At 41.1% G+C, this 23,412-nt stretch overlaps 2 protein-coding genes across 6 annotated transcripts in view; one reads left to right on the top strand and one right to left on the bottom strand.

The window, feature by feature from the left end:
- Positions 1-5,139, top strand: part of DRP2 (dystrophin related protein 2) — a 48,424-nt gene extending 43,285 nt beyond the window's left edge. For 3 of the 5 annotated variants that reach the window (XM_059051030.2, XM_067023055.1, XM_067023053.1), the window contains 2 exons: positions 590-710; positions 1,033-1,259. In XM_059051030.2, coding sequence (XP_058907013.1) covers positions 590-710; positions 1,033-1,157 — 246 coding nt within the window. In that variant the 3' untranslated portion in view covers positions 1,158-1,259. Of the gene's footprint in view, positions 1-589; positions 711-1,032 lie in introns of all 5 variants that reach the window. The other 2 variants (XM_067023051.1, XM_067023052.1) reach the window with 2 other exon arrangements.
- Positions 5,140-8,694: 3,555 nt separating this feature from the next.
- Positions 8,695-22,977, bottom strand: TAF7L (TATA-box binding protein associated factor 7 like). Its single transcript, XM_059050172.2, has 12 exons — positions 22,912-22,977; positions 22,005-22,083; positions 20,325-20,458; positions 19,557-19,683; positions 19,262-19,317; positions 16,891-16,932; positions 15,950-16,022; positions 15,502-15,615; positions 14,852-15,070; positions 14,543-14,655; positions 12,930-12,989; positions 8,695-8,739 (listed from the first exon to the last, which is right to left on the bottom strand). Exons 1-12 carry the CDS (start codon positions 22,975-22,977, stop codon positions 8,695-8,697), a joined length of 1,128 nt encoding a protein of 375 aa, XP_058906155.2.
- Between the last annotated feature and the right edge of the window lie 435 nt (positions 22,978-23,412).

Raw genomic sequence — 23,412 nt, 5'->3', positions numbered from 1 at the left:
TAAAACAGGGATAAAAATATACCAACTTCATGGAATTGTGGTGAACGTCAAATGAAATAATGCATTTAAACAATTTGGCATGATGCCAGGACTATAATAAACATTTCATAAATGAATAATTTATGAATAATTATTGTCATTATCCATACCAGGTAATACCACACTGTGCCTCTTCCCCAGATCCTCCAAGGGATGGCCTCTAGATAAATTCCTGGAGGTCTTAACATATGATATTATGTCATGAACCAAGGATCAGGTGTGCAACTCTACATTTCCAGAGGGAATTGAATTCTAGATAGCTTAATTATAGCTGAAATGACAGCAAGAGATATTTAGGGGCAATGGCATCCTTAGAAGAACTGGGAGCCTTTGATACATGTTGTTGAAGGAAGAGGGTACTCAGTAATTAAATATTCTAAGAAGTTTCCTGAAAGGGGAAACCACTGTTTGGGGCACCACCAAAAGCTTATTAAAGTCCTAGGGCAAAGGGATGGGCATGATGTCTCTAAGGACCTTTCTAAGCTCAGGAGTCTGTCAAAGTAAGGTCAGGAAGGCAAAGCCACTTAAGTCATGCCTTACCTCTTGCTAGCCACATACTGAATCGGATGGCAATGGCTCTGCAGGCTCGTCCCTGGCTTCCTCTCCACAGCAGTCAGAAGGCAGTCACCCCCAGGAGAAGGGACAGACTACTCCAGACACTCAAGCTGCAGGTGAGTTCCCCCAGCCCCTCCCAACCTCTTCCTCCATGGCTTTGTCTTGCCCCAGGTCTCCTGCCTAAGGTTCTGCTAGGTCTGGGACTGGTTTCTCCTCATGGCTTTGAGCTTAGGGTCAGGGATGATTGGCATATTGACTGATTCATTCATTTCTTTATTCCACAATTGTATGTTGAGTACCTCATATGTACCTAAGCATCGTGCCGGGAAGATACAAATGCTATAGGTTCACCCTTCAGCCGGCAGCATCCTACCTCGGCCCCTTGGCCTCATAAGGGAATTTCTAGTTCTCTTCCCACATCTTTCTTCTCCAACTCAGATGATGTGGGGTCAAAGAGCCAAGATGTCAGCCTGTGCTTGGAAGACATTATGGAGAAGCTCCGCCATGCCTTCCCCAGTGTGCGAAGTTCTGATGTGACTACCAACACTCTGCTGGCCTCCTGATGGAACCAGATCCCCATCCTATAGTCCACGGTCCTCTCCCAGTTCTGGTCAAAGCCTTCCCTCAGTCTTCACCAAAACCTTTCCAGTCCCCACTGGCCCCACATTCCTCAGCGGGAGTTATCTGGGCTCCAGGCAGCAGCAGGGATTCGATGGTATGCGAGGTGGGTGTGTGAGGGCTGGGGGAGGGAGAGGGATGATTCCTCTGATTTTAGATATGTGCCCTTTAATCTTCAAGTTTGAGATCAGTCCCTTAAGTACAATTCTGTTGCAGCCCAGGCTAATGGCACTTGGAGGCCATTCAGATGGGGAGCAGAGAAGCTGCCTTGCAGAGTGAAGCAGTGCCCATTGGCCCCTTTCCATTCTCCATGGAATGATGGATTTGGGGGAGCCTAATGACCTGAGGGCTCCAGCACTGTGAACACATGGGACTTAGCCCTACTCTCTGGCCCAACACAGGGAGGTGACACTGAAGACACTCCCGCCACACCACTCCCCACGCAAAGTGCCCCTGAAATAGTCTGGGCAATGTGTGCCATATAACTTCAGCTCAAAGGCATAGATCTAGTCATCCCGATGCTACCTAGATGCTGTTTCCTCCTTGAATATCTTCAGTTCCTTCTGCCTCAGTCCCTGGCAGACCTTTCTCAAGGGGAGAAACAGTTCATTCAGGTTCCTATTTTCACCTTATATTGGGAAACATTAAAGAAATACTTATGGGCTTAAATATTTTCCCCAGATCCTCCTCTTTCCTGAAAACCTCAGCATCCCGAGAGACCAGCTGAGTTGCTCTGGGAACCCAGCTGAAGCCACCCTTGGCTATTCTGAGTTGGCCTTCACAACCCTGGGGAAGGGCCAGCAGCTGCTCAGCAAGGGGGGCTTCTCCTTGGGTGAGGAAGGTGAAGCCACCCTCTAAACTGGAGGAACGTGACCACCCAACACCCTTTCAGGCTGTGACCCTTCTTTCTCTTAGGCTGAATCAGATGAGGTGGCTGATATCCCCCAGCTAGTCAGAAGGCAGATGCAACAGGCCATCCTGAATAGCGGCCCTTTTCTGGTATCCACAGGCTACAGATCAGGAAGTTGGCCACTTTCCACAGACAACAGTAAGGCCTTCCTTTGCATAAAACCATTCTTTCTAACTCTGGAAGGTGAACCCAGTCCTCAAACTGAGCTAAGTCTTCCTAGGCAACATATACCATGATCCCTTTATCCAGAAACTATTCAGAGTAGATAGTGGGGGTGGGGGGATGGGGGGTGGGCTTGGGGACTTTGAACAGAGTCAGAACCCACTTAGGCAGCTTTCTACCAAAAGGAGCTTTATAACTTAGAATCCTGTAATTGACTTAATTTGCCTACATTTATATACATACATACCTATCCTACATATCTACTGTACATCAGTACTCCCCTGGCCTCACTCACACATTAAATTCTAATACCTCTTGAAGTATTAATGTTCTGCCTTGCTCTTTGTTAGTCCCAGCCTCTGGTTGGACAGACAGATGCCTCCTGGCTGCTCCCCTAGGATGTCTCTCCATTCATGTTTGAGGTGAGCTGTCCTCAAGACCAAAGCAACAGAAGCCTGTGGCCACAGAGGAATCTAACAGGAAGAGTCACTCTGCTCTCTTCATTCATTCCACACCTTGTTCCCTGGTGACGTGGGCCTTGGGTGAATCTTCCTGGGCTCCTCTAAACAACGGTTCAGAGGCCAAAATATAACAAATCCACGCTCTACTCACCCCAAGCAGAAAGGGAGGAACAACTAGCCAGGCTAAGACACAGAGTACATCCTCTTTCCCCTTCCAGTTTCTAAGTCTGGCTCAGGGCCTTAAAGAAAGTAGCAGTTGCTACCAAGGTCAGGAGGGTGTGAGATGGTTGGGGTGCTCTCTTATAATCAAGAAGTAGGCCAGTGGGTAGAACTTCTGGGAAGGTAGATTTATCTACTGCTGGGCAGGGAAGGCAGTGGCTTGGGTCCAGAAGCCAAGGATTGCCTCCTTCTAGAATCACCAGGGGGCACTAAGCCACAGGTTCAGGGTGTCAGACTTCATCATGACATCTTCCTTAGAGCTCATGAGGTCTCTGGGCAGGAGCACTGGTGATGTATAGCGAGCAGGTGGCAGGTGGGCATCAAACAGAGAGCCTGGACTTCAGTTACTGGGGTTTGGCGCTGGGGAGCTATATTTGTAGGAGCCTAGATTGTAGGTAGGAATAGTATAGAAAAAATTTGCTCTAGGACACAGAGTTCAGGGTCTTTGAGGCATATGCCTGCCTAAGAGAAAGTGGGGGCCCTATCCTAGGGCTGTGGAGACTTACCTGCTCAGTTGGTAAAGAGGGCAGAGGTTATGAAACAATCTTACTAGGAAAGTCCTGGAAAATCCTTTTCATAACTGCTACTCCACCCAAGAGATATTGGGCTGTTGAGGGCCTGTGGCAACTGCAGTGGGCCATGGTAGAGAAGACGTAGATCTCGTTATGTAGGATTTGTGCTATAGGTAGACTGAAGCAGCAAGTCAAGAGTTGAATTCTCAGTAGCGAGGTCAATGACACAGTGGTCCTGGGTTTACCTTGATGCCCGAGGTGAGTATATCGCTTGATAGTCCAGTGATAGTCACTGCAGCATGTGTGGACAGTTTTCCCGCAGTGAGGTAAACGGGTCTTTGGGCACTGTGAATTCAAATTAAGGTGGGCTTTCCTGAGATGTGTAGCATGTTGTTAAGTATCTGTCGTGTATCTTGTGTCCTAGAGGTATTGTGTGTGATGCTGCGTAGTTTTTGGCCCGGTACTGGAAGGGTGGTGAAGGGAGTTGCTGGGTAGGCAACCTAATGAAAACCCCTGGCTTGTGGGATTAGAATTAGCGATAAGGAATGTGTTTGCTAGGGTTGTTGTCAAATAGTATCGGGGAACAGTTAGGATTGATAGGTAATGTATTCTCAGCAGAATCTGGTAGAGGCCAAGAAACCATTATGAGGGTGCCTCTGCTTCTAGTGAGAGCAGAGTGGAGTCAGGTTGACTGGGAAATTATTAAGGAAGGCTGACTGGCTGGAGGACATCAGGCTGTTTGTTGTATGGTTCCCTAGAGAGGGTCCTACCCAGGAGGATATGCACTCTTCCCTCCAGAATGGAAAGGCCTTCAAATGCCCATTTCCTTCCAGGCCCAAAGTTTGGAGATATTTCCTTGTAGAGAAACCTGTCTGAGTTTGTTGTACTGTAGGAGCTGGGCTGGCAGGCCATGGTAATGTGAAACCCTGAGGCCAAGCAGAGGCAAATCCTGGGAGATGGTTTCCTTCCCAGTGAATTTTAAGGAATACCCATGATACTTGAGGTGTGTGTTTGGGATCTGGGCTCCATAGTCAGATTTGGGCTAGAGTATTCCTTGAAGAGACATTCTCAATGGCAGACTCACAGCCTCTGAGACCATTTCAGGCCAAGACTCTCCTCAAAGTTCCCTTGACATAGGTGACAGATAACTAAGAAAGTAGCTACCTTAAGATGAACAGTCCTGGAGGAGAAAGTGGGGGCCCTGCCCTAGGGCTGTGGAGACTCACCTGCTCAGCTGGGCAACTCTGTCTCTGGGCCTTCCTGCCAAAATCTGGCCCTGAGAACAAAGGAATACTTCAGCTCCTTGTTCTTTAAACACCAATGACTGTGGGAGAGGGAAAGGCTCAAGGTCAGGGCTCAGCTCTCAGCATCCATCTCCTCCCACAGCTGCTGCATTTGGAGGGTCACCTGCTCAATGTCCTTGCTGTCCCCAGTGCAGTCTTGAGGCCAGATCGAAGCCTGCGATGCTGCTCGCTGGCTGCGAGGACTGGTCACAAGGATGGGATTTGGGGAAGTGGCAAGGGTGGCGCACAAGTCTAGAAAAGTTTGGGATGAAGGGGCGGGGCTGGGCACAAATTAGTTAACTTTGCCACTCACTGTGGTGCTTTTCCCCTTTCCCTTAAATTCTGCTTTGAAAAGAATAAATTCGTATTTGTTTACTTTGGTTCTTTGGGTTACACTCTTTGACTCTGACACTCCATATCTTTACCTTATTTGGGTGTGGGAGAAGAGGGTGGGGCCAAGAAGCCATAGGAACACTGCAAAACATAGGCCACCAGAAGAGTCCAACACCTACATGACAGGAAGAAACCCCCCACTAGCCCCGTCCACCACTGTTACCTGGGCTGGTCGCCTCTCAAAGCCCCACACAAATTAGCTAGTTATCAGCTCATGGGATGAGCTCTTTATAGCAATGGTTCTTCAACACCATCCTCATCAATCTGAGGAATTTTTCACCAGCCTAAAGCATTAAGAGAAAAATCTGGACAATACAGTGAGTTTCCATAAAGTTACATATATTCAATTTAAAAGTCTATCCTTTATTCTGAGATTAGGGTTATATATTTCGGGGGGTGTGTTAAAATGTCCCTGTGAATTGGTGGCGATAGTTTGTTTTTTTTAAATGCCATTTTCTGGCAAAATAAAACCCTGTCAGTCCCTTCTCCCCATCACCAATTTTTCTTTCTTCACTGATCTATAACATCACTGTCCAACAGAAATATGTGAGTCACATATGCAATTTTAAATTTTCTAGCGGCCATATTAAAAAGGTAAAAATAAACAGGTGAGATTAATTTTACTAATATTTCATTGTACCCAATATATGCAAAGTATTATCATTTCAACATGTAATCAGTATAAAGCCATTATTGAGATATTTTATATTCTTTCTTTTTTTACTAAGTCTTAGAAATTGTCAAGTAAGCTGACAGATTCAACTGGTAAAAAATAACAGGAAACCCACATACATCCAGGCACTTTGTTACTTAGAGACAGCAAAAGCAAGATCAGCAATGGGATCCATCCCGTGTCGCTTTTGCACAGGATGACACTGAAACAAAAGGGGCCAGATGACATGCAACATGCATGGCAGGACACCATGTTGCTGAGTACCAACTCCACACCGCTGCTCAGCAGCTCTATGGCCTGCAGCTGGACCCTCTGGGGCAAGGGCAGGGGAGTGGGGAGGCAGGCAGAAAGTCTCATGCTCACCAGAATGAGGGAGGCAGATGAGAAACTGCCCCATGACAGCCTCCCTCATAACAGTGAGGTGAGTGAGAAATGGTCTTGTCTCAAAGCCTCGTGAGATTGCCCATCTTCCCAGCTTCCAGGAGGATCACAGGGCATTCTGCCAAGGCCTGGGGCCACCTGCAGTTGAGCCTTGCCTATGTGGAAAGACACGTCTCAATTTGGCCTAGCCATATGTCAAGTGCTCAAAAGCCACACATGGCAAGTGGATACCATATTGGACAGTGCAGTTCTGTAACATGCCAAAGTCATAATCACTGGGCTGTAGAAAAGGAAACCTTCATGATATATTACGTGTGTGTGTTGGGGTGAGGGAGGGAGTCAGGGCGGTAATAAGCCTTGGGTGACTGGAGGGCAGTGGGGAAGCAGTTACCCAGGGTTACAAGATGTGGTAGTAGAGGGAACAGAAGGGCACCACAGATACACAAATTTGCTCCTTCCCATTGTCTTCCCTTCCCAACTGTCTCTCAGCAGAGCTCTGGCTGCTCTTGGGCTGCCGTATTGGACAGAGGCTGGACTAGGGCTCTTCTACTTCTTATCTCTGGATGCCACCTGTGGTCTATGTGCCACTCTCTCTGGCCTCAGTCTCTCCAGCCACGTCCCCAGGGTACTTTTTATGTTTTTGCCCCAGTGCTATGCCATCCTTCATCTGGAAAGGTCTATCTTCTTTTCAAACCCTGCCTCTTCCCCCAATTTCTGCCTCTGATAATTCCTTTTCCCTATTCTTTCTTCTCATCTTTTAAATTCTGGGTTTCTGAAAAAAAAAACTTTAAAAAATCATCTTGGTTTTCAAGCTATCCTCTAACTTTTCTCCTAATCTTGGCTTCATTTTGTTTGTCCATGTCTCTCTCCCTTAGACCCACTTCTTCCCTGCATTTGTCCCCAGCATTCCTTCTGCCTTCATCCCTTCTCCATAGGCCCTGCCCATGCATACTGACTTCCCCTTCTCTGCCCTTGGCTTATTACCTTCAACTTGGAATGAGAGCACTAAAAGTGGCAGAGAAATCTTGGGGGTTCATTTCCTAGAGTGGCACCGACATCATCAATTGGGACCAGACCTGGGTCTAGCTGGGCTACTTCCAGAAAACCTTCAGATGTCTCTTGGTGATAAGCATTATCTCCCTTGATTTCCAGATAAGGACATAGAGGCTCTAAGAGGTGTAGGGACTTGCCCAAGTTAGGTAGCAGAGCCAGAATTCCAACCTTGTGTTCCTTCCACTACAATATAATTCAGGGCAAATATTGGAGCTGCCATTTTTGTTACTTCTCTGTACCTTCTCTCAAAATCCCAACGATGTATGGTGAATATGAGATGATCTGCTTAGTTCATTGGGAGTTATCCTAAGAGCTCTTTAGAAGGATGTCCCAGTGCTGACAGCATCTTCTTTCATTTCCTAACTGCAGAATTTATTGCTTGTCTCACCAGTTTCCTTTTGGATATGAATGTATTTATCATGGGAGCTGTTTAAATAAAGTGACAGTAATCCACTTAAGGAATTTATTTATTGCTTAAAGAATACAGACTAGAAAATCTTAACATAGCTAAAAATCACCAAACTGGCCCAGGGTTTTTAAGGAAGTTTTCACAGGCAATACAAGTATCTGTTTTTTGTTGGTTGTTTTTTGTTCTTTTTTTTTTTTTTTTTTTTTTGGCCACGAGGCTTATGGGAGTTCCCAGACGAGGGATTGAACCCAGGCCACAGCAGTGAAAGCCTGGAATCCTAACCACTAGGTAACCAGGGAGCTCCCACAGGTATCTGTTTTTTTCCTAACCTTTTTCGATGGGGGTTAGGAAGAAGAGGCTCAGAATAAGCATAACAGCTCAGAATTTCATCTCTGCTCTAACTAGTCCCATAGCTGCCAAATAACAACCAGACACAATCCTAAAACCATTTAACAACAGAACAAAGATAGCAGCAGCAAGAAATCATCCCTGAGCCGGAAAGCAGCCTTTAATGCCTGAACAGAGACAGGATACAACCTAGTATCAACTGCTGCCAGATAGGCACTTAATCACTGTGGCAGGTCCTAGCCCTTGGCAGAAATGGTTTGACTCTATGTTTTAGGAAATATTTGAAACAAACAGAAGAAAAAAAGCTAAAAATCTATGCAAACCAGCTGTATAGCCTTCAGGTTAGACTGTGCCTTTGGCAAGCATGGCTGAATCATCTGAGACACTATAAAAGAGAAACAATTTAAGTTAATTCTCAAACTGATAAAGAGAAGCAAAGTCCCATAGTTGAGTTGGGTCTTCAGGTCTACTACTTTTTTATACTTTGTCCCTTTCTACATGGCTACGAACTTTGAATATAACTAGCAAAAAAAAAAAAAAAAAAAAAAAACGTTCAGAGAAACAAATACAAATGATGCAACATAAGGCAATGAAAGGGGAAGAAACAGGCACAATTTCATCTAGGTCTTCAGTCTGGATGGTGAAGCCAAGGTTTGTGTGCCAGGCTGAAGGCTCTCTTCACTTCTTCAGAACATAGTTCAGTGTTTCCTGTAGAGAAATGAGCTGTAGGGAGAGGCAGAAAAACACGAAAAATTCATCTGAAATCTTAAGTTCCATTACTTGATCTAGAATTTACTTATATAAACCAAAAAGAAAGACTGCAATTTGGCATTTATAAGGTTATCTTAGTATTACAATGTTGCAAAGAACAGTGCCACAGTCAAGAACGCAAACACAATGATGTTGTCCTTTATCATGCCAAACTTATAAAAGGAAGCTTCAAAATTGAATATACTGAAGAAATTAAATATGCTTGCTGTTAAGAATTTGTACTTCTGGGAAGAGTGTACAGAGGTCACAGCTCACTGTAGGGGCAAAGGAGATGGGATCACTGCAGCCACAGTCTAAGACTCAGAAGATAAGGCAGTTGTGATAGCCTCTTGCCCCACTGAACACACCATGTCTTAAACCGAATCTTAGCTGCTGCTTCCTGCCATGTTATGAGACCCTTGGGAACTGGCTCAGAGTCCTAACCAATGACGAGTCTGATGACGTTCTACTTACCCTGATGCTTTCTAAGTCAGAAGCCCTGGACATTTTGTGATGTAAGATTTAATTTTTTTTTTATTTACTTGCAATGGCAAAGTGACCAATAACACTCAGGTATACTATCTTTGAGACGAAGATTGTTTTTGAGTATTATTCAGTTTAGCTCACCCCATATCAGTGTGGATTTTCATTTTGTGGAATGACAGAAATGGAGCATTGCAAAATGATCCTGTGCTGGACATGAGCTACCAAACTGCTAAAATTGCTAGCTGTAGTAATTGAGAGCATCTTTTCGCTCAGATGCTGACCATGATTATGACCACTGACTTTCCCAGTTCCTTCTCCTTTATGGGCGCTTTCTCCTCCCACCACGTCCTAAAGGGAGGTTTTTCCTTAGGTTCAAACTTCTTGCTGAACAGTCAACCTGGCTAACTCATCTATTCCCAGAGCTTCAATGATCATTTCTATGCATGAGGCACTCTCCGATCTCCCATTTTAAAAAGTGCTTCCAACTCAACTCATCATCTTCTGCATCCCCCACCCCCCAAGAATCCTCTTCAAGTTGTCTTCATTCCTGTTAGTGGCTCACCATTTTCCAGTCACCCAGGCTCTGCACTACTCTTTGTTCCCTTTTTGTCCTGGAAATCCAATCAATTTTTAAGTTCTGATTCCTTCTATCACTTACATCTTCCTCTAGTCTTTCCCCCCTCCAATTTCTCCTATATACTGCTGGCAGAGAAAATTTCCTGAGTTACTCCCCAGGTGAAAAAGCTTTTAGGGCTTATTATGACCTACACCAAAAATCTAAACTCTTAAGCCTGGCATCACCACCTCTGAGCCACTGTGAATGCTACTTTCTATACAGAATGCCTTCATTTCTCTATCTCTTTATTAGAACCTTACCCACCTCTTAAGGCTCCAAACACCATCTCTCTATGAAGCTTCCCCTAATCTCCATGGACAAAAGTGAGCTCTTGTTCCTTTAAATTCCTATCCCTCTCATGTATTTTTCCCAAACTGGAGGCAGAGACTGTGTCATAAGCATTTTGTAGTTCCCTGTGGAACCTAGCTTTAAGTAGGTGCCCAATAAATCTATGTTGAATAAATGAGCTAACATAAAGGGTTCTGAGTGAATAAAGTTTATAGCTGTAGTTCTATGTTGAAAATAGCACTCCCCCAATACTAACTACTTACATGGAGGAAAACAAAGATGTTTAGTGGGTGCTAAAGCAATCCTGGCATTAACTGTTCACAAGGCTGTTTATAAGAAGTACTTGGATGAGTGATGTGCTGAGGGGAAGGGAATACACAGAACATAAGAATTCTCCTGGCCTTGTCTGTATGGCGATGAGCATGGGGGATGGCATCGCTACCTTAAGAGCTAGCTCTATACTCGGGAATTCCCTGGATGTCCAGTGGTTAGGACTCCGCACTTTCATTGCTGAAGGTGCGGGTTCCCGCAAGATGCACGGCGCGGGCTCCCCCGCAAAAAGCCCCATGCTAAGTCCATCCTCATAATACGACCTCCAGTCTCTTTAAAACTGTTACCCTACCCTCAACATATAGGGCTGGAACCAGCATACATTTCTATACAGCTACTTGACCCTCACTTATCCCACACTGCCCTCTTTTCTTTTCACTCTGCTCACTCTCTTGTGGCTTTAAATAATAGTCTTTCAAGTTAGAAATCTGGCATACATCCTTAACGCTCTTTTCTCCTTCAAAACCCAGTAATTGGCCCAATTCCCATCACTTCTACCTTTAAAATACATCCTCTCATATATAAATGTTCACAACAGCATTATTCATGGTAACCAAAAAGTGGAAGCAACCCAAATGTCAACTGATGGATGAGTGGGTAAACAAAATGTTGTATATCTGTACAATGGAATATTATTCAGCCATAAAGTGGAATAAAATACTGATACATTCCACAACATGGGTTAACCTTGAAAACATTATGCCAAGTGAAAGAAGCCAGACACAACAGACCTTGTAGTATATGTTTCCTTTCTATATGAAATAACCAGAATAGGCAAAGTAGGCTAGTAGAAAGTAGATTAGTGGTTGCCTCGAACTGGGTGGGGGGGGGGGGTGAGTGGGAGGATCAGAAGAAACGGGAAATGACTGCTAATGGGTACAAGTTTCTTTTTTGGGTAATAAAAATGTAAAATTGATTGTGGTGATGGTTGCACAATTCTGTGAATATACTAAAAGTCATTGAATTGTACAACTTAAATGGGCGAATTGTATGGTATATGAATTATATCCCAATAAAGCTGTTATAAAACATTTTTAGTGCAGTTAAATATATATATATATATTCTTTCCAAATGAAATAATGCCATTTGCAGCAAAATGGATGGACCTAGAGATTATCATATTAAGTGCAGTAAGTCAGAGAAAAACAAATATCATGATATCACTTACATATGGAATCTAAAAAAATGATACAAATGAACTTATTTACAAAACAGAAATAGACTCACAGACATAGAAAACAAACTTATGGTTACCAAAGGGTATAGCAAGAGGGGGGAGGGGAGATAAATTAGGAGTTTGGGATTAACATATACACACTACTATATATAAAATAGATAAAAAATGAACAACATGGACCAACTATATAGCACAGGGAAGTATATTCAATATCCTGTAGTAACCTATAATGGAAAAGAATCTGAAAAAGAATACACACACACACACATACATATATATATATATATATATATATATATGTATATATATATATATATATATATATATAACTGAATCACTTTGCTGTACACTTGAAACTAACACAACATTGTAAATTAACAATATTTCAATAAAAAAAGAAAAAATATTTATTCTTTCCATCTCCATTGCCACCTCCTTATTTCAAGTTACCATCACCTTTTATTAGACGACCCCACAGCCTCCTAACTGGCCTCCCTGCTTCTAGTCCTGCCCTCCCACAATCCATTCTCCAGATAATAATCAAAGTGATCTTTAAAACTTCTAAATTATATGTGACTCTCCTGCTTAAAGCTCTCCAAGGGCTCCCCATTGCACTTAAGACTAAAACACATCCTCCTTATCATGGACTGCATACATACAATATGAGGCCATACAATATGGCCTCTGCCTACTTCTCCAACCTTACATCAAGTCACTCTCTTCCTCACTTTAAATACTGCAGAGGTCCTCAAAGAGGCCAAGCTCTTTTCCAATGTGGGACCTGGCATACGCTCCACCCAAGAAGCTCTTCATACACTTTTTGCCTGGACTTTTCCTTCAGGTCTCTTAAGTATCACTTCCTCAGAAAGGCTGATTATGATCTCCCCAATTTAATTCAGGACTCTATTCAGATAGCACCACTGACTCTTTCTCCTTCACAGCCCTTCTTTATGATTTGCACCTTTATATTTGTATGATGATTTGTTTGCTGTTGATCTTCCCTGCTAGACTGTTAGCTCCATGAGGACAAGTATTGTATGCGTCTTATTCAACACTGTGTGTACATCCAGTGCTTTCCACTTAATAGACATTCAATATCTGCTGAATGAACGAATTTTCACAAAGACTTTGTTCCAATCTGCTACCTTCATTTAGAAGATTTGGCCACTACTGGTCCTGTGAAAAGAACAGCCAGAAATGAGATCGGGGGGGTGGGGTTCTTTGCATCAAATGTTTTCTGATTGATGTGAAAACACACTTCTCACCTGCTCATTTTTTGGTTTTTCCTGTAGCTTAAGCTGCTCCAGCACAGACTGTAAATGACTCTGGAAAACAAATTATATAAAAAATGAATGCTGAGTCTCAAAGGAAAAGAGAACCAAGAGAGACAAAGAGTTTGGCAAATAATTTGATAAGTAAGAAAACTGTCAGTCGTAACAAAACAGTACTTTTTTTTTTTTTTTTTTTTTTTTTTTTTTTTTTTTTTTTCTTTTTGCGGTATGCGGGCCTCTCACTGCTGTGGCCTCTCCCGTCGCGGAGCACAGGCTCCGGACGCGCAGGCCCAGCGGCCATGGCTCACGGGCTTAGTTGCTCCGCGGCATGTGGGATCTTCCCGGACCAGGGCACGAACCCGTGACCCCTGCATCGGCAGGCGGATTCTCAACCACTGCGCCACCAGGGAAGCCCCAAAACAGTACTTTTAAAAAAGGATTTAGAAAGAGAATGTCTCTATGTGTATAACTGAGTCACTTTGTACAGCAGAGATTGGCACAACATTGTATATCAACTCTACTTAAATAAAAACACATTTTAAAAAGGATTTAGAGTATAAAAATTACACTCTCCAACTGCAGGGCCATTCGATTTGATTTTATACAACCTACATGGCATTTTTTTTCTTGCCCTAAAACAAAGAGTTAGAATGCCTTCATGTTACCTTTTTCTAGTTTAGACAAATCCTTTGACTATGGTGACCTACTTAAAGAGCTGGCTTGGAATCTGGTGCTGACTCCTTCATTCCCCTGCACTAGGGCAGAATATTACCATTCTTAACTAGTACTGCACACGACAACAATCATAGTACCATATATCTGTATCTTTCAAAGTATGTCCACATCTATTATCTAACTTGGTTATTCTGAAGGACAACACTCTAAATAAGTATAGTTCTGTGTCAAGTTGCTCCCCTTCGATGACAACAGCTCTACAGAAAAAGAAATCTGGCAAGGAATTCTCCAGATGCTTCAGAATTTCCCTCACTATAAAAAGGGAAGCAAACCTGGCCTAAACATACATTTTCATTTTGATAATATGTGTATTAATAAAATATGTATTAATGTGTATTAATAAAAATAAAGCATGATATTAATTTTTGTTCAAGCAGGCATCATAAAAATTTTAAATTAATTTAGTTTCTCTCTCATTGTAATGAATACATTTTGGTACAGAGCAACAGGGTTCAATCTATGCCCTACCACTTACTATGGTCCTTGGCAAGTTACTTAATCTCTTTGAATTTCAATTTCTTATCTATAAAATGGGAATAGTGACAGCACCTATATTTCAGGGATGTCAGGATGAAATGAGATAATACAGTAAAATGCTTAGCTCTGTACATGCCTTTCACATAGTTAAATGTTCAATATTGGCAATTATTACCTCAAGTTTCCTGGTCCCCTCCCCAAAATGCTTATATAAGATGATCAAAATTACTCAGGTAAAAGGAAATAGGGCTATTTTTATTAGGAGTATCTAAGAGGTTGTTCAGGTTCATGAATGAACCAGAATGCTGCACAGAGATGACATGAGTGGAAACACAAAGATGGGATTTTGAAAGTAAGATATCAGGATATATTTATACCAGCCAACAAGAATTTACCTTGTGCATTAGGTTTTCCACTTTCATAATGCGCTCCTTCCTTCTTTGTGCTTTACACTGACTCTCTTGGAGTTTTTTCTCCACGTAATGAGTCTGCTTCTGAATTTCCATGACTAACAGAGATAGACAAAAACTTCATGTATCTAAACATGGCCTAAACTAGTGGACCAAAATCCAAATCAACTAAAACTCCACTACACATCTGAGCAATAATTTCTCAAACTTAACTTTGCAACTAACACGTGTTTAGAGTCAGTCTTTAGTACTGCCATCCACTCTGTCCCACCCCTTTGTTCTTCCCTAACTTACCCATTGAGCTGCTTCCCTCCTTTGCCTCACACTGGCCAGATTCAATGAACTTGTCCTGTGGCTCCCTTTCTGTATACACTTCATAATGATCTTCCTCCTCTTCCTTGTCTTCATCCTTATCATCATAGTCATTCTCTTCCTCTTCATCTTCCTCATCATCCTCAACTTCATCACTGTTACTGCTAGAGTCATTGACCATCTCCCGAAACATACCATATTCTGTGGGTTTTAAGCAAAAGGAAGGTGAAACCATCTGAAGCTTTTCAAATGACTCCCACTCCAGCTGCAATTATACTCCCCCTCAAGTTTACTGGGCAACCAATGAATTTTAAAAATATTTTTTCTCACAGGAAGATTATTCCCTTTATAAAACAAGGACAGGAAAGGCAAAACACTGTAACATTCATTCATGTATTCAATGATCAAAATATTCAGAGAGAATCCAAGAGCCCACAGGAATTTAGAATAGCAGGGATGGATGGGATATTAGAACCCCAATCTAAAACCCCTAAACTTGTGGGACCAATACGAGGAGAGAAGGGCAAAGGCACCCTTTTTCTGTGATTGGCCTGTGAGTTTACAGAGAATGGTCCTACACACAGTCGACACCTTCCCTCTCTGAAGCTCCTGCTTTGCCTTTATTATTGCACCTGGTAAGGTATGACACTGCTTATAGCCACTCATTTCTGAGGCTATCTCAAAACCTGGAATGAAGGCTTGACTTTCTATTTCCTTGGTTTCACCTTCAGCAACGACCTCCCATCCTGAAAGGAGAGGCAGTCAAGTAAAAAGCAGAAAGAAAGCAGAAGGCAAACTTGAAAGGGAAGAGGCTCTCTGGCTGACAGTGCTATTTAATTTAGTCCAACTTCAGGCCATTTGCATCTGGATTCCTAGTATAGAAAAGTACTTTATAGTGAATTACACAAGTAAATATTTTCTATTACATGAATGTACTGTTCCTAGCTAGAAAGTAACATTTCCCAAAATCATAAGTTCTGTACGTTAACATCAGCACACAATATCAGAAATGAGAGCTTGTCACCAAGTGCATTTGGGGTGGAACAGACTACACAGAAAATATTTAGTATAAAAGGATACGGACACTGATAGCTTCAGCATCTGAGTGCAGCAGTCTTTTCACTTCCTTTTCCACTGCAGGAGGTTCAACGTGCTGAACCAAAGTTGGAGAAGAAGGAATACCAGTAACGTCCCTTAACACCCTGTATCTTGCAGAAATGTCCTCTTCCTACATACAAATGAATTCAACTAATTAGGTCTCTTTAAGATACATCCAATCAAATGTCTACTTTAAACAATGCTATTTATGAAGGAAACTTTGATCAGGGTCTATATTTTTGTACAGTAAGCTTATTTTTTCCCAATCGAATTACTTGAGACATTTAATCTTTTCAATCTGCAACTCTATATTAAAGACCTCCTCAGAGGCACGACCCTTAAGCCTCAGTTGTTAATTATTTGCGCTGACCCACACTGGCAAATAACTATAATTTTTTTGTTACTTGGAAGTAATTTGGTTTAAAGATCCAAATTCCCAGATTCCACTTCTCCACGTCTTTATTATTAGAGAGTTTCCTATAAAAACTGGGTCTTAGCCATATATTCTCCCTTAAATCCAGTTTTAGACAATTATCTCCACAGCAACCAATTCATCATGCCACAAATAGAGATTAGAACTTTGAGGGGGAATAAGTAATTGCAAACAACTGCTGGTAAGAGTGAACCCTGGCTTCCAAGAAATGGTTTTTAAAAATAAATATCACAGAAAAGAAGCAGATTAAAATACACAGGGTCACTGATCAAATTGTATCTTTTGCTCTCAGAGTTATCAGACATTAAACAATGAATTCATTTTTCAGTGAATCAAATTCAGTGTATGTGTATGGGAGTGGGGGTTACAGGTGAGAAGGAAGGCTTGAAAGTAATCTTTATGATTTTTTTTTTGATTTGTTTGAAATTAAAGAGCTGTGAAATAAAACACAGCATAGGTTAACAATAAAGTTATATTACGATTTGTCTACCTCAGGAAAGCTGACTTCTTTAATTTGTTTGATGTCAGTGACCTACCTATGAAATAAAACACAATAAACAATGAAGTTATATTACAATTGTGCTACTTTACTAAAGCTTAAAGAGTTTTAGAACCATTCTTAATGTAGTTCTATATTTAGGAGGCACTCAATGAATGCTGTTGACTGACAGTATAAAGCCAAAGCAACCATGTTCATAGATTAAACATAGTAAAGCTATTGATCTATAGGTTTAATGCAATTCCTATCAAAATTCCAACAAGGTTTTCTATAGACATAGACAAACTTACTCTAAAATGTATATGGAAAGTTACAGACTCTAGAATGGCTACAACAATCTTGAATAAAAATAAACTGAGATCAGTCTTCCTGATTTCAAGGCTTATTACAAAGCTACACTGTAGAATCGGTGATCAACACAGATTAATGGAACCCAGGAAAAAAACTCACACAAATATGCCCAACTTACTTTTTACAAAGGTGCAGAAGCAATACAATGGACAAAAGGTAGCCTTTTTTAAAAATGGCACTGGAACAATTGGACATGCAAAAGGGAAAAAAAAAGAACAACCTTGAACTAACCCTCAAACCTTTTACAAAAATTAACTCAAAAATGGATTGGAGACTTAAATTAAATGTAAAACTTTAAAAGGATAGTTAGGAGAAATCTTCAGAATCTGGGCTAGGCAAACAATTCTTATACTTGACATGAACAACAAGATCCTTAAAAGGAGAAATCAATAAATTGGACTTCATCAAACAAAAACACTTTTGCTCTTTGAAAGACCCTGTGAAGAACATAAAAAGACAAGTTACAGACTGGGAGAAAATATTTGCAAACCACATATCTGAAAGCTAGTATTTGGAACATAAAAGAGAACTCTCAAAACTCAACAATAAAAACAATCCATTTAGAAAATGGGCAAAAGGCATGAACAGACACTTCACTGAACTGGACATATACATGGCAAACAAGCACATGAGAAGATGCTCAACATCTTTAGCCATCAGGGAAATGCAAATTAATACCACAATGAGAGCACTACACATCTATCAGAATGGCTAAAATAAAAAATAGTGACAACACCTAATGCTGGTGAAAATGTAGAGAAATTGGATCACACGTACATTTCTGGGGCAAATGTAAAATGGTGCAGCCACTTGGAAAACACTATGGGTAGTTTCTTATAAAACTAAACATGCAACATACCCAGTAATTGCACTCCTGGGCATTTATGCCAAATAAATGAATACTTATGTTCACACAAAAACCTGCTGGCAGCTTTATTTATAATAGTCAAAAAATGGAAACAGCCAAGATGTCCTTCTATGAGTGAACAATTAAGCAAACTGTGGTACATTCATAACACGGCATACCACTCAGCAATAAAAAGGAAGGAACTGTTGATACATGCAACAATCCACATGGACCTTAAGGGAATTAATCTGAGTGAAAAGAAAAAGCCAGTCTCAACTGTTATACTTTGTATGATTCCATTTATACGACATTCTCGAAATGACAAAATTATAGAGATGGAGAACATATTAGTGATTAGCAGGGGTTAGAGACTGGTGGTTTGGAGTGAGGAGGAGATAGGTGCAGCTTTAAAAGGGCAAGATGAGGGATCCTGGTGGTGACAATACTGTTCAGTATTTTGACTGCGTGGGTGGATACACCAACATACACATGGGATAAAATTGCATAGAACTAAATACATGCACACACATACACAGGAGTAAGTAAAACTGGAGCAATTTGAATAAGATTAGTGAATAGTAATAATGTCAATTTCCTATTTGTGACATTGTACTATAGTTTTGCAAATGTTACAATGGGAAGAACTGTTACAATGGGAATGTTACAATGTAAAGGGTACACAGTATCTCTTTTCTATTGCTTACAACTGCATATGAATCTACAATTATTTCAAAATAAAAATTTTAATTAAAAAAGAAGCCAAGGCATAGTACTCCTCCTGTAGTTTGCCCAGGGTTCTACAAGTCTGAGATAAGGTTAGAAATACAACCACGATTCCCAATTCTCAGGTTCTGGATGGGTTCACTTTAAAACAAGATTTTGCAGTTGGAAACTTTTAAAAGCGTTAGCAGAAGTTTCAAGTTCATGACACATCTAGATCCCTAAGTGACTACCCTATAACTTCAAGGTTCAAGTCTGTTTTTGTTCATTACATATTTCCAATTGTTAGCACACGGTGCCTGGTATGTTGCTCATAGTCAACAAATGTTTATTGGACATATAAATGACTGAACAAATGAATACCCAACTGACTGTCTCCCTTCCCCCCCATTCATAATCCTCTTCCAATCCAACCAGTAGACACAGAAATAGCATGCCACTAACCTTTTTTGCTGTTTTGCAGAACCTTCTCTTTCTGACATTCCTAAGTGGTGGAGTAACTAAAATAAATTCAACATGGTGAAATGTATATATGACTGATGGCAGGCACATATCTATCTGAATTTGATAAGGTAATGTTCTAAGCCACTGGCTCATGACATGACTCATTCCTTTAAGAGTGTCTGGATGCCTACTGAACCAAATACCTAAGTGTGGTAACAGATCCCTGGCCCACAAGTGATTAGGTTCCAGCAGATAAATGTAGTTAGCCAGAATGAGCAAGGGACTTATGACTTACTGCCATGCTTCCAGATATAGCTTTTCTTTCTCTCCTTTTCACTTTTCCTGATTGCTTTAAGATCAGTAGAGGTAACCGGTTCTTCAGGATGAGAGTGGACACCATCATCAGCAGTGCACACAAGCATCTGCATTTAACAAAGACAAAGAAGTTGACTGTGGCCACAAATCTTGGGTTAGTAATGGATGATGATCGTTCTTACCACCAGAAATCCTGGAGCACAAAAGTAAGGAGAATGCTACTTGCCATTTCCAGAAAACCAAGTATTACATACACTCATATGCATTCTCTCTCTATCTCGGCAGCACAACATATGGACTCTGAGGTTGCTGTTGTTTTTTTTTAGCTCCAGTGCTTACCACTGCAGAAGGAATGTGTTGAAAACAAGATATATCTTAGCATTTTGATTTATAAAGGAAACAAAAAATCAACAGTGGAGATGATGAATAAGAACCAATGTAAACCTCCAGAGTTAACAGCACACTGCTTTAACAGGAATTTCAGATCCCAGATGCTCATATGTTTCAAATAATGAAAGGCACTATAAATGGCAAACAGGAGGCTCTAAAAGCTATTTTGATAAAATAAAGTAGTGAAAAGTGATGGATCAAACACCAAACCTGAACATGACATTGTATTCCCTGTGCAATTGAGCTGGAAATTAGAAATGACAAGCAGGTGAAAAGAGAATTGAAAGAAAGAAAAGGAGGGAGAAAGGAAATCCTTGAAGGATGTGTGGGCGTGTAGACTAAGAAAACTTGTCCATACCTGGGAAATATCTGCCATTTTATAATAAGTGTTTTTATCCACAGTTTTCAGGCTTTCAATAACACAAGGCAAATCAACCAGCTTAGCAGATAGTGAGACACCTTCAACCCCAACAACTGCATGATGTCCATCAGCTGAACAGAAGTAGAAAAGATTAAAGCTGACATCTTCCCAATGTACTCTCAAGACTCCTGGGGTTTGAATAATGAAGACTTATGGGGGACAGAAGAGTCTTTCATTGAAACTTACTATTTCTGACAATGCCAGAATTGTGTACACAATTAGCAACTTCCCACAGCAAAGAAGGCAGAGTATATGGAGCTCTTTTTTTTTCTAGTTTATGTCATTCCATCAAAAGTAGCTAAGTTTCTTGGTCATGGTTGTGAACTAAAGTGAATGAAGTGGTAACTGTTTCATTCTCATCTTGAAAGGCCAACTCCATTCATTCAAACCCATTCGTTTGGACACCATTAGGAGCATTCGATCATGTCATTGTACATGGGTGTTTTCAAAGGGTTGGGTAAGGGGAGGGTTGATTCTAGAATAGTACTAATAAGTCTCAAGTTATAATCTCTAGTTATTTTCACAAAGATAAAATTCTACAGAATAGCCAGAGAGAGAGAGAGAGAGAGAGAGAGAGAGAGAGAGAGAGAGAGTCAGCCATATACTGACAACTCTGAATCCTGCCTAGATGTCTCAAACATGAATGTCTCTTGATACAAAAGGATTCAAGTGTAATCTTCTAATATTAAGTGAAAAAAGAAAGGTGCAGAACTATGTTTGACATGATCCTTTTTGTGTAAATTATCTTTAAAAATATATAGAGATTATTTATACGTTGGTATTATGCATAAAAGTTTAGTCTATAAGGAAACACAAGGAGAAAAGGCCAATATTAGCTATCCTTGGCATTGAGGTTGAGGCACTGTGAAGGAGAGTTTCACTTCTCCTTTTGAACCTTTCTGTTTTGTTTGAATTTTCTAGCCATGCATTTGTATTCCTTTATTTTTTTTTGTGGTACGCGGGCCTCTCACTGTTGTGGCCTCTGCTTTTGCGGAGCACAGGCTCCAGACGCGCAGGCTCAGCGGCCATGGCTCAAGGGCCCAGCCGCTCCGTGGCATGTGGGATCTTCCCAGACTGGGGCACGAACCCGTGTCCCCTGAATCGGCAGGCGGATTCTCAACCACTGCGCCACCAGGGAAGCCCTGTATTCCTTTTTTTTAAAGTGTCAGTAAGGGCTACCAGAGTGCTGGGATTATGGGCCATTTAAAATTTTATTCTTCATATACTTCTCTGTATTTAAAAATCTAATAAATATTATTTAAAAGATATGTCACTTTTGTAAACAAAGAATAGTACATCCACCTGTCATTCCCCCGGACAGTCAGAAATCACAAAAGTTTCATATAGGAGACAATCAGCAGTATGCAAATCCCACAGTTGACCTCCAAGTTCTTCCTTATACACACCATGATAATTACCTCAAGTTGTATAAGTTCTACTTCCTTTCCTCTTAAAAGGAAGAGATGGAAGTGACTGAAGCCTCTCTTTGAGTCCATCAAGACAGAGACCACATTCTATTCTTTGTCACATCCTTGGTATCTAGTATTGTGCCTGGCACAAAGCAATCCCTTAATAAATTACTGTTCAATGTATGGTGAATGGATATTAACTACTTACAAAGGAAGTCAATTTTCAGTTTATCCTTCATGGCAGCACTTCCAGAACATATTATCTTCCTGACAGTAGAAACATGTTCCTAAAAAGGAGATAGATTGAAAAATCAGAAGGATGAATTGTCTACTTAGCAGCTAATAGAACAGATATGTCAGAGACAGTATTCCCTTAAATAGAACCTTAAACTTCCCAAACGTTAGGAACCATGTACCATGAGATACTTTGCACTGGGTAAGTCAAGTTAGGATGAGGTTGACTCTAATCTCATTGTTGTATTTTAGTAGCTACAAATAATGCCTTCTCCTAGCTGTACATTCCTGTTTCTCACTGTTACCCTTCAAGTTGTAGTTGCTAAGGGAAGGCTTAGCTGCAGTTTACTGGAATATTAATAAACCCTAATTGGGGAAATACCTTTCTGAAGCCCATCCTTCATATACCTTTCTTAGACTAAATAATACTTAAATACAGGTATCAATAGGGGAAGAGTCCCTAACAAAATGATGAAATGAGCTTCAACAGCCTTGCATGATGATGAATTTGAGGAGACAGTGCTAACCCATACATTGCCCCTTTTGAGGTGACAGAAAGGAACTCTCTTTTAGAAGAGTCTTATCTTGGCTGTCCAGTGAGCAAGGCTGTTGGCATCTGTAATAAGTGACTGAATCCATCATTGTCCCACCTGTTTGCCAGGAAATTAACCCACACAGTAGGTGGCATGTGCAGGACAAAAGAAATGCTGCTTAAAAGAGTACACGTTAGGACAGGACTGCTAAATAGAACACGACTCCTGGGAAACAAATGTTCTTGGTTTTTATAGCCTACCTTAAATAAACAGAAATGCTACAGAATCCAAGCAGAGCTAATACTTATGCACTGAAGATATTTGGCCTGAGATACAAGGGTTTCTTACCAGAGGCAGACGCAATATAAAGTGGTTCTCAAGTTTGTAAGGAGGTTCACCCTGGCTTCTATTCATCTCTTGTTTTTGAGTTCATGAAAACAAAAACAAAACCAACAGAAAGTTACCAAAAACTCCTCTTGCTCCCTCTACTGACCACTTCTGGTAGTACTGGTTAAATTATACAATATCTTGCTGATAACCCTCACTGGAATGATGTGTGTACAGCTTCAAAACACTTTATTTGACATAACTTGATTATTTATAAAGTCACCTTATCTCCCCTCCCATATGTGCAGATTTTCCAACGTTAATACGAATTACATGATAACAAATGAAGTAAGAGCTGTTACACATGATTTAGTCTTCCTGATATTCTTAGACTCCCCGGTAAAGGATTAACTCATCAATACAGTGGTGACTACCAAAGCAAGCAAGCTACATACCTCTGCAGAGAAGACTGCCAACCAAAGGCCAAAATCAACCCAAAAAACCACTGGCAGAAATGCTCTA

The sequence above is a fragment of the Kogia breviceps genome, chromosome X (genome assembly GCF_026419965.1).
Source record: "Kogia breviceps isolate mKogBre1 chromosome X, mKogBre1 haplotype 1, whole genome shotgun sequence".
In the NCBI taxonomy this organism is placed as follows: Eukaryota; Metazoa; Chordata; class Mammalia; order Artiodactyla; family Physeteridae; genus Kogia; species Kogia breviceps.
Note: the sequence above shows the minus strand (reverse complement) of the source record. Positions and strands in the feature narration are given on the sequence as shown.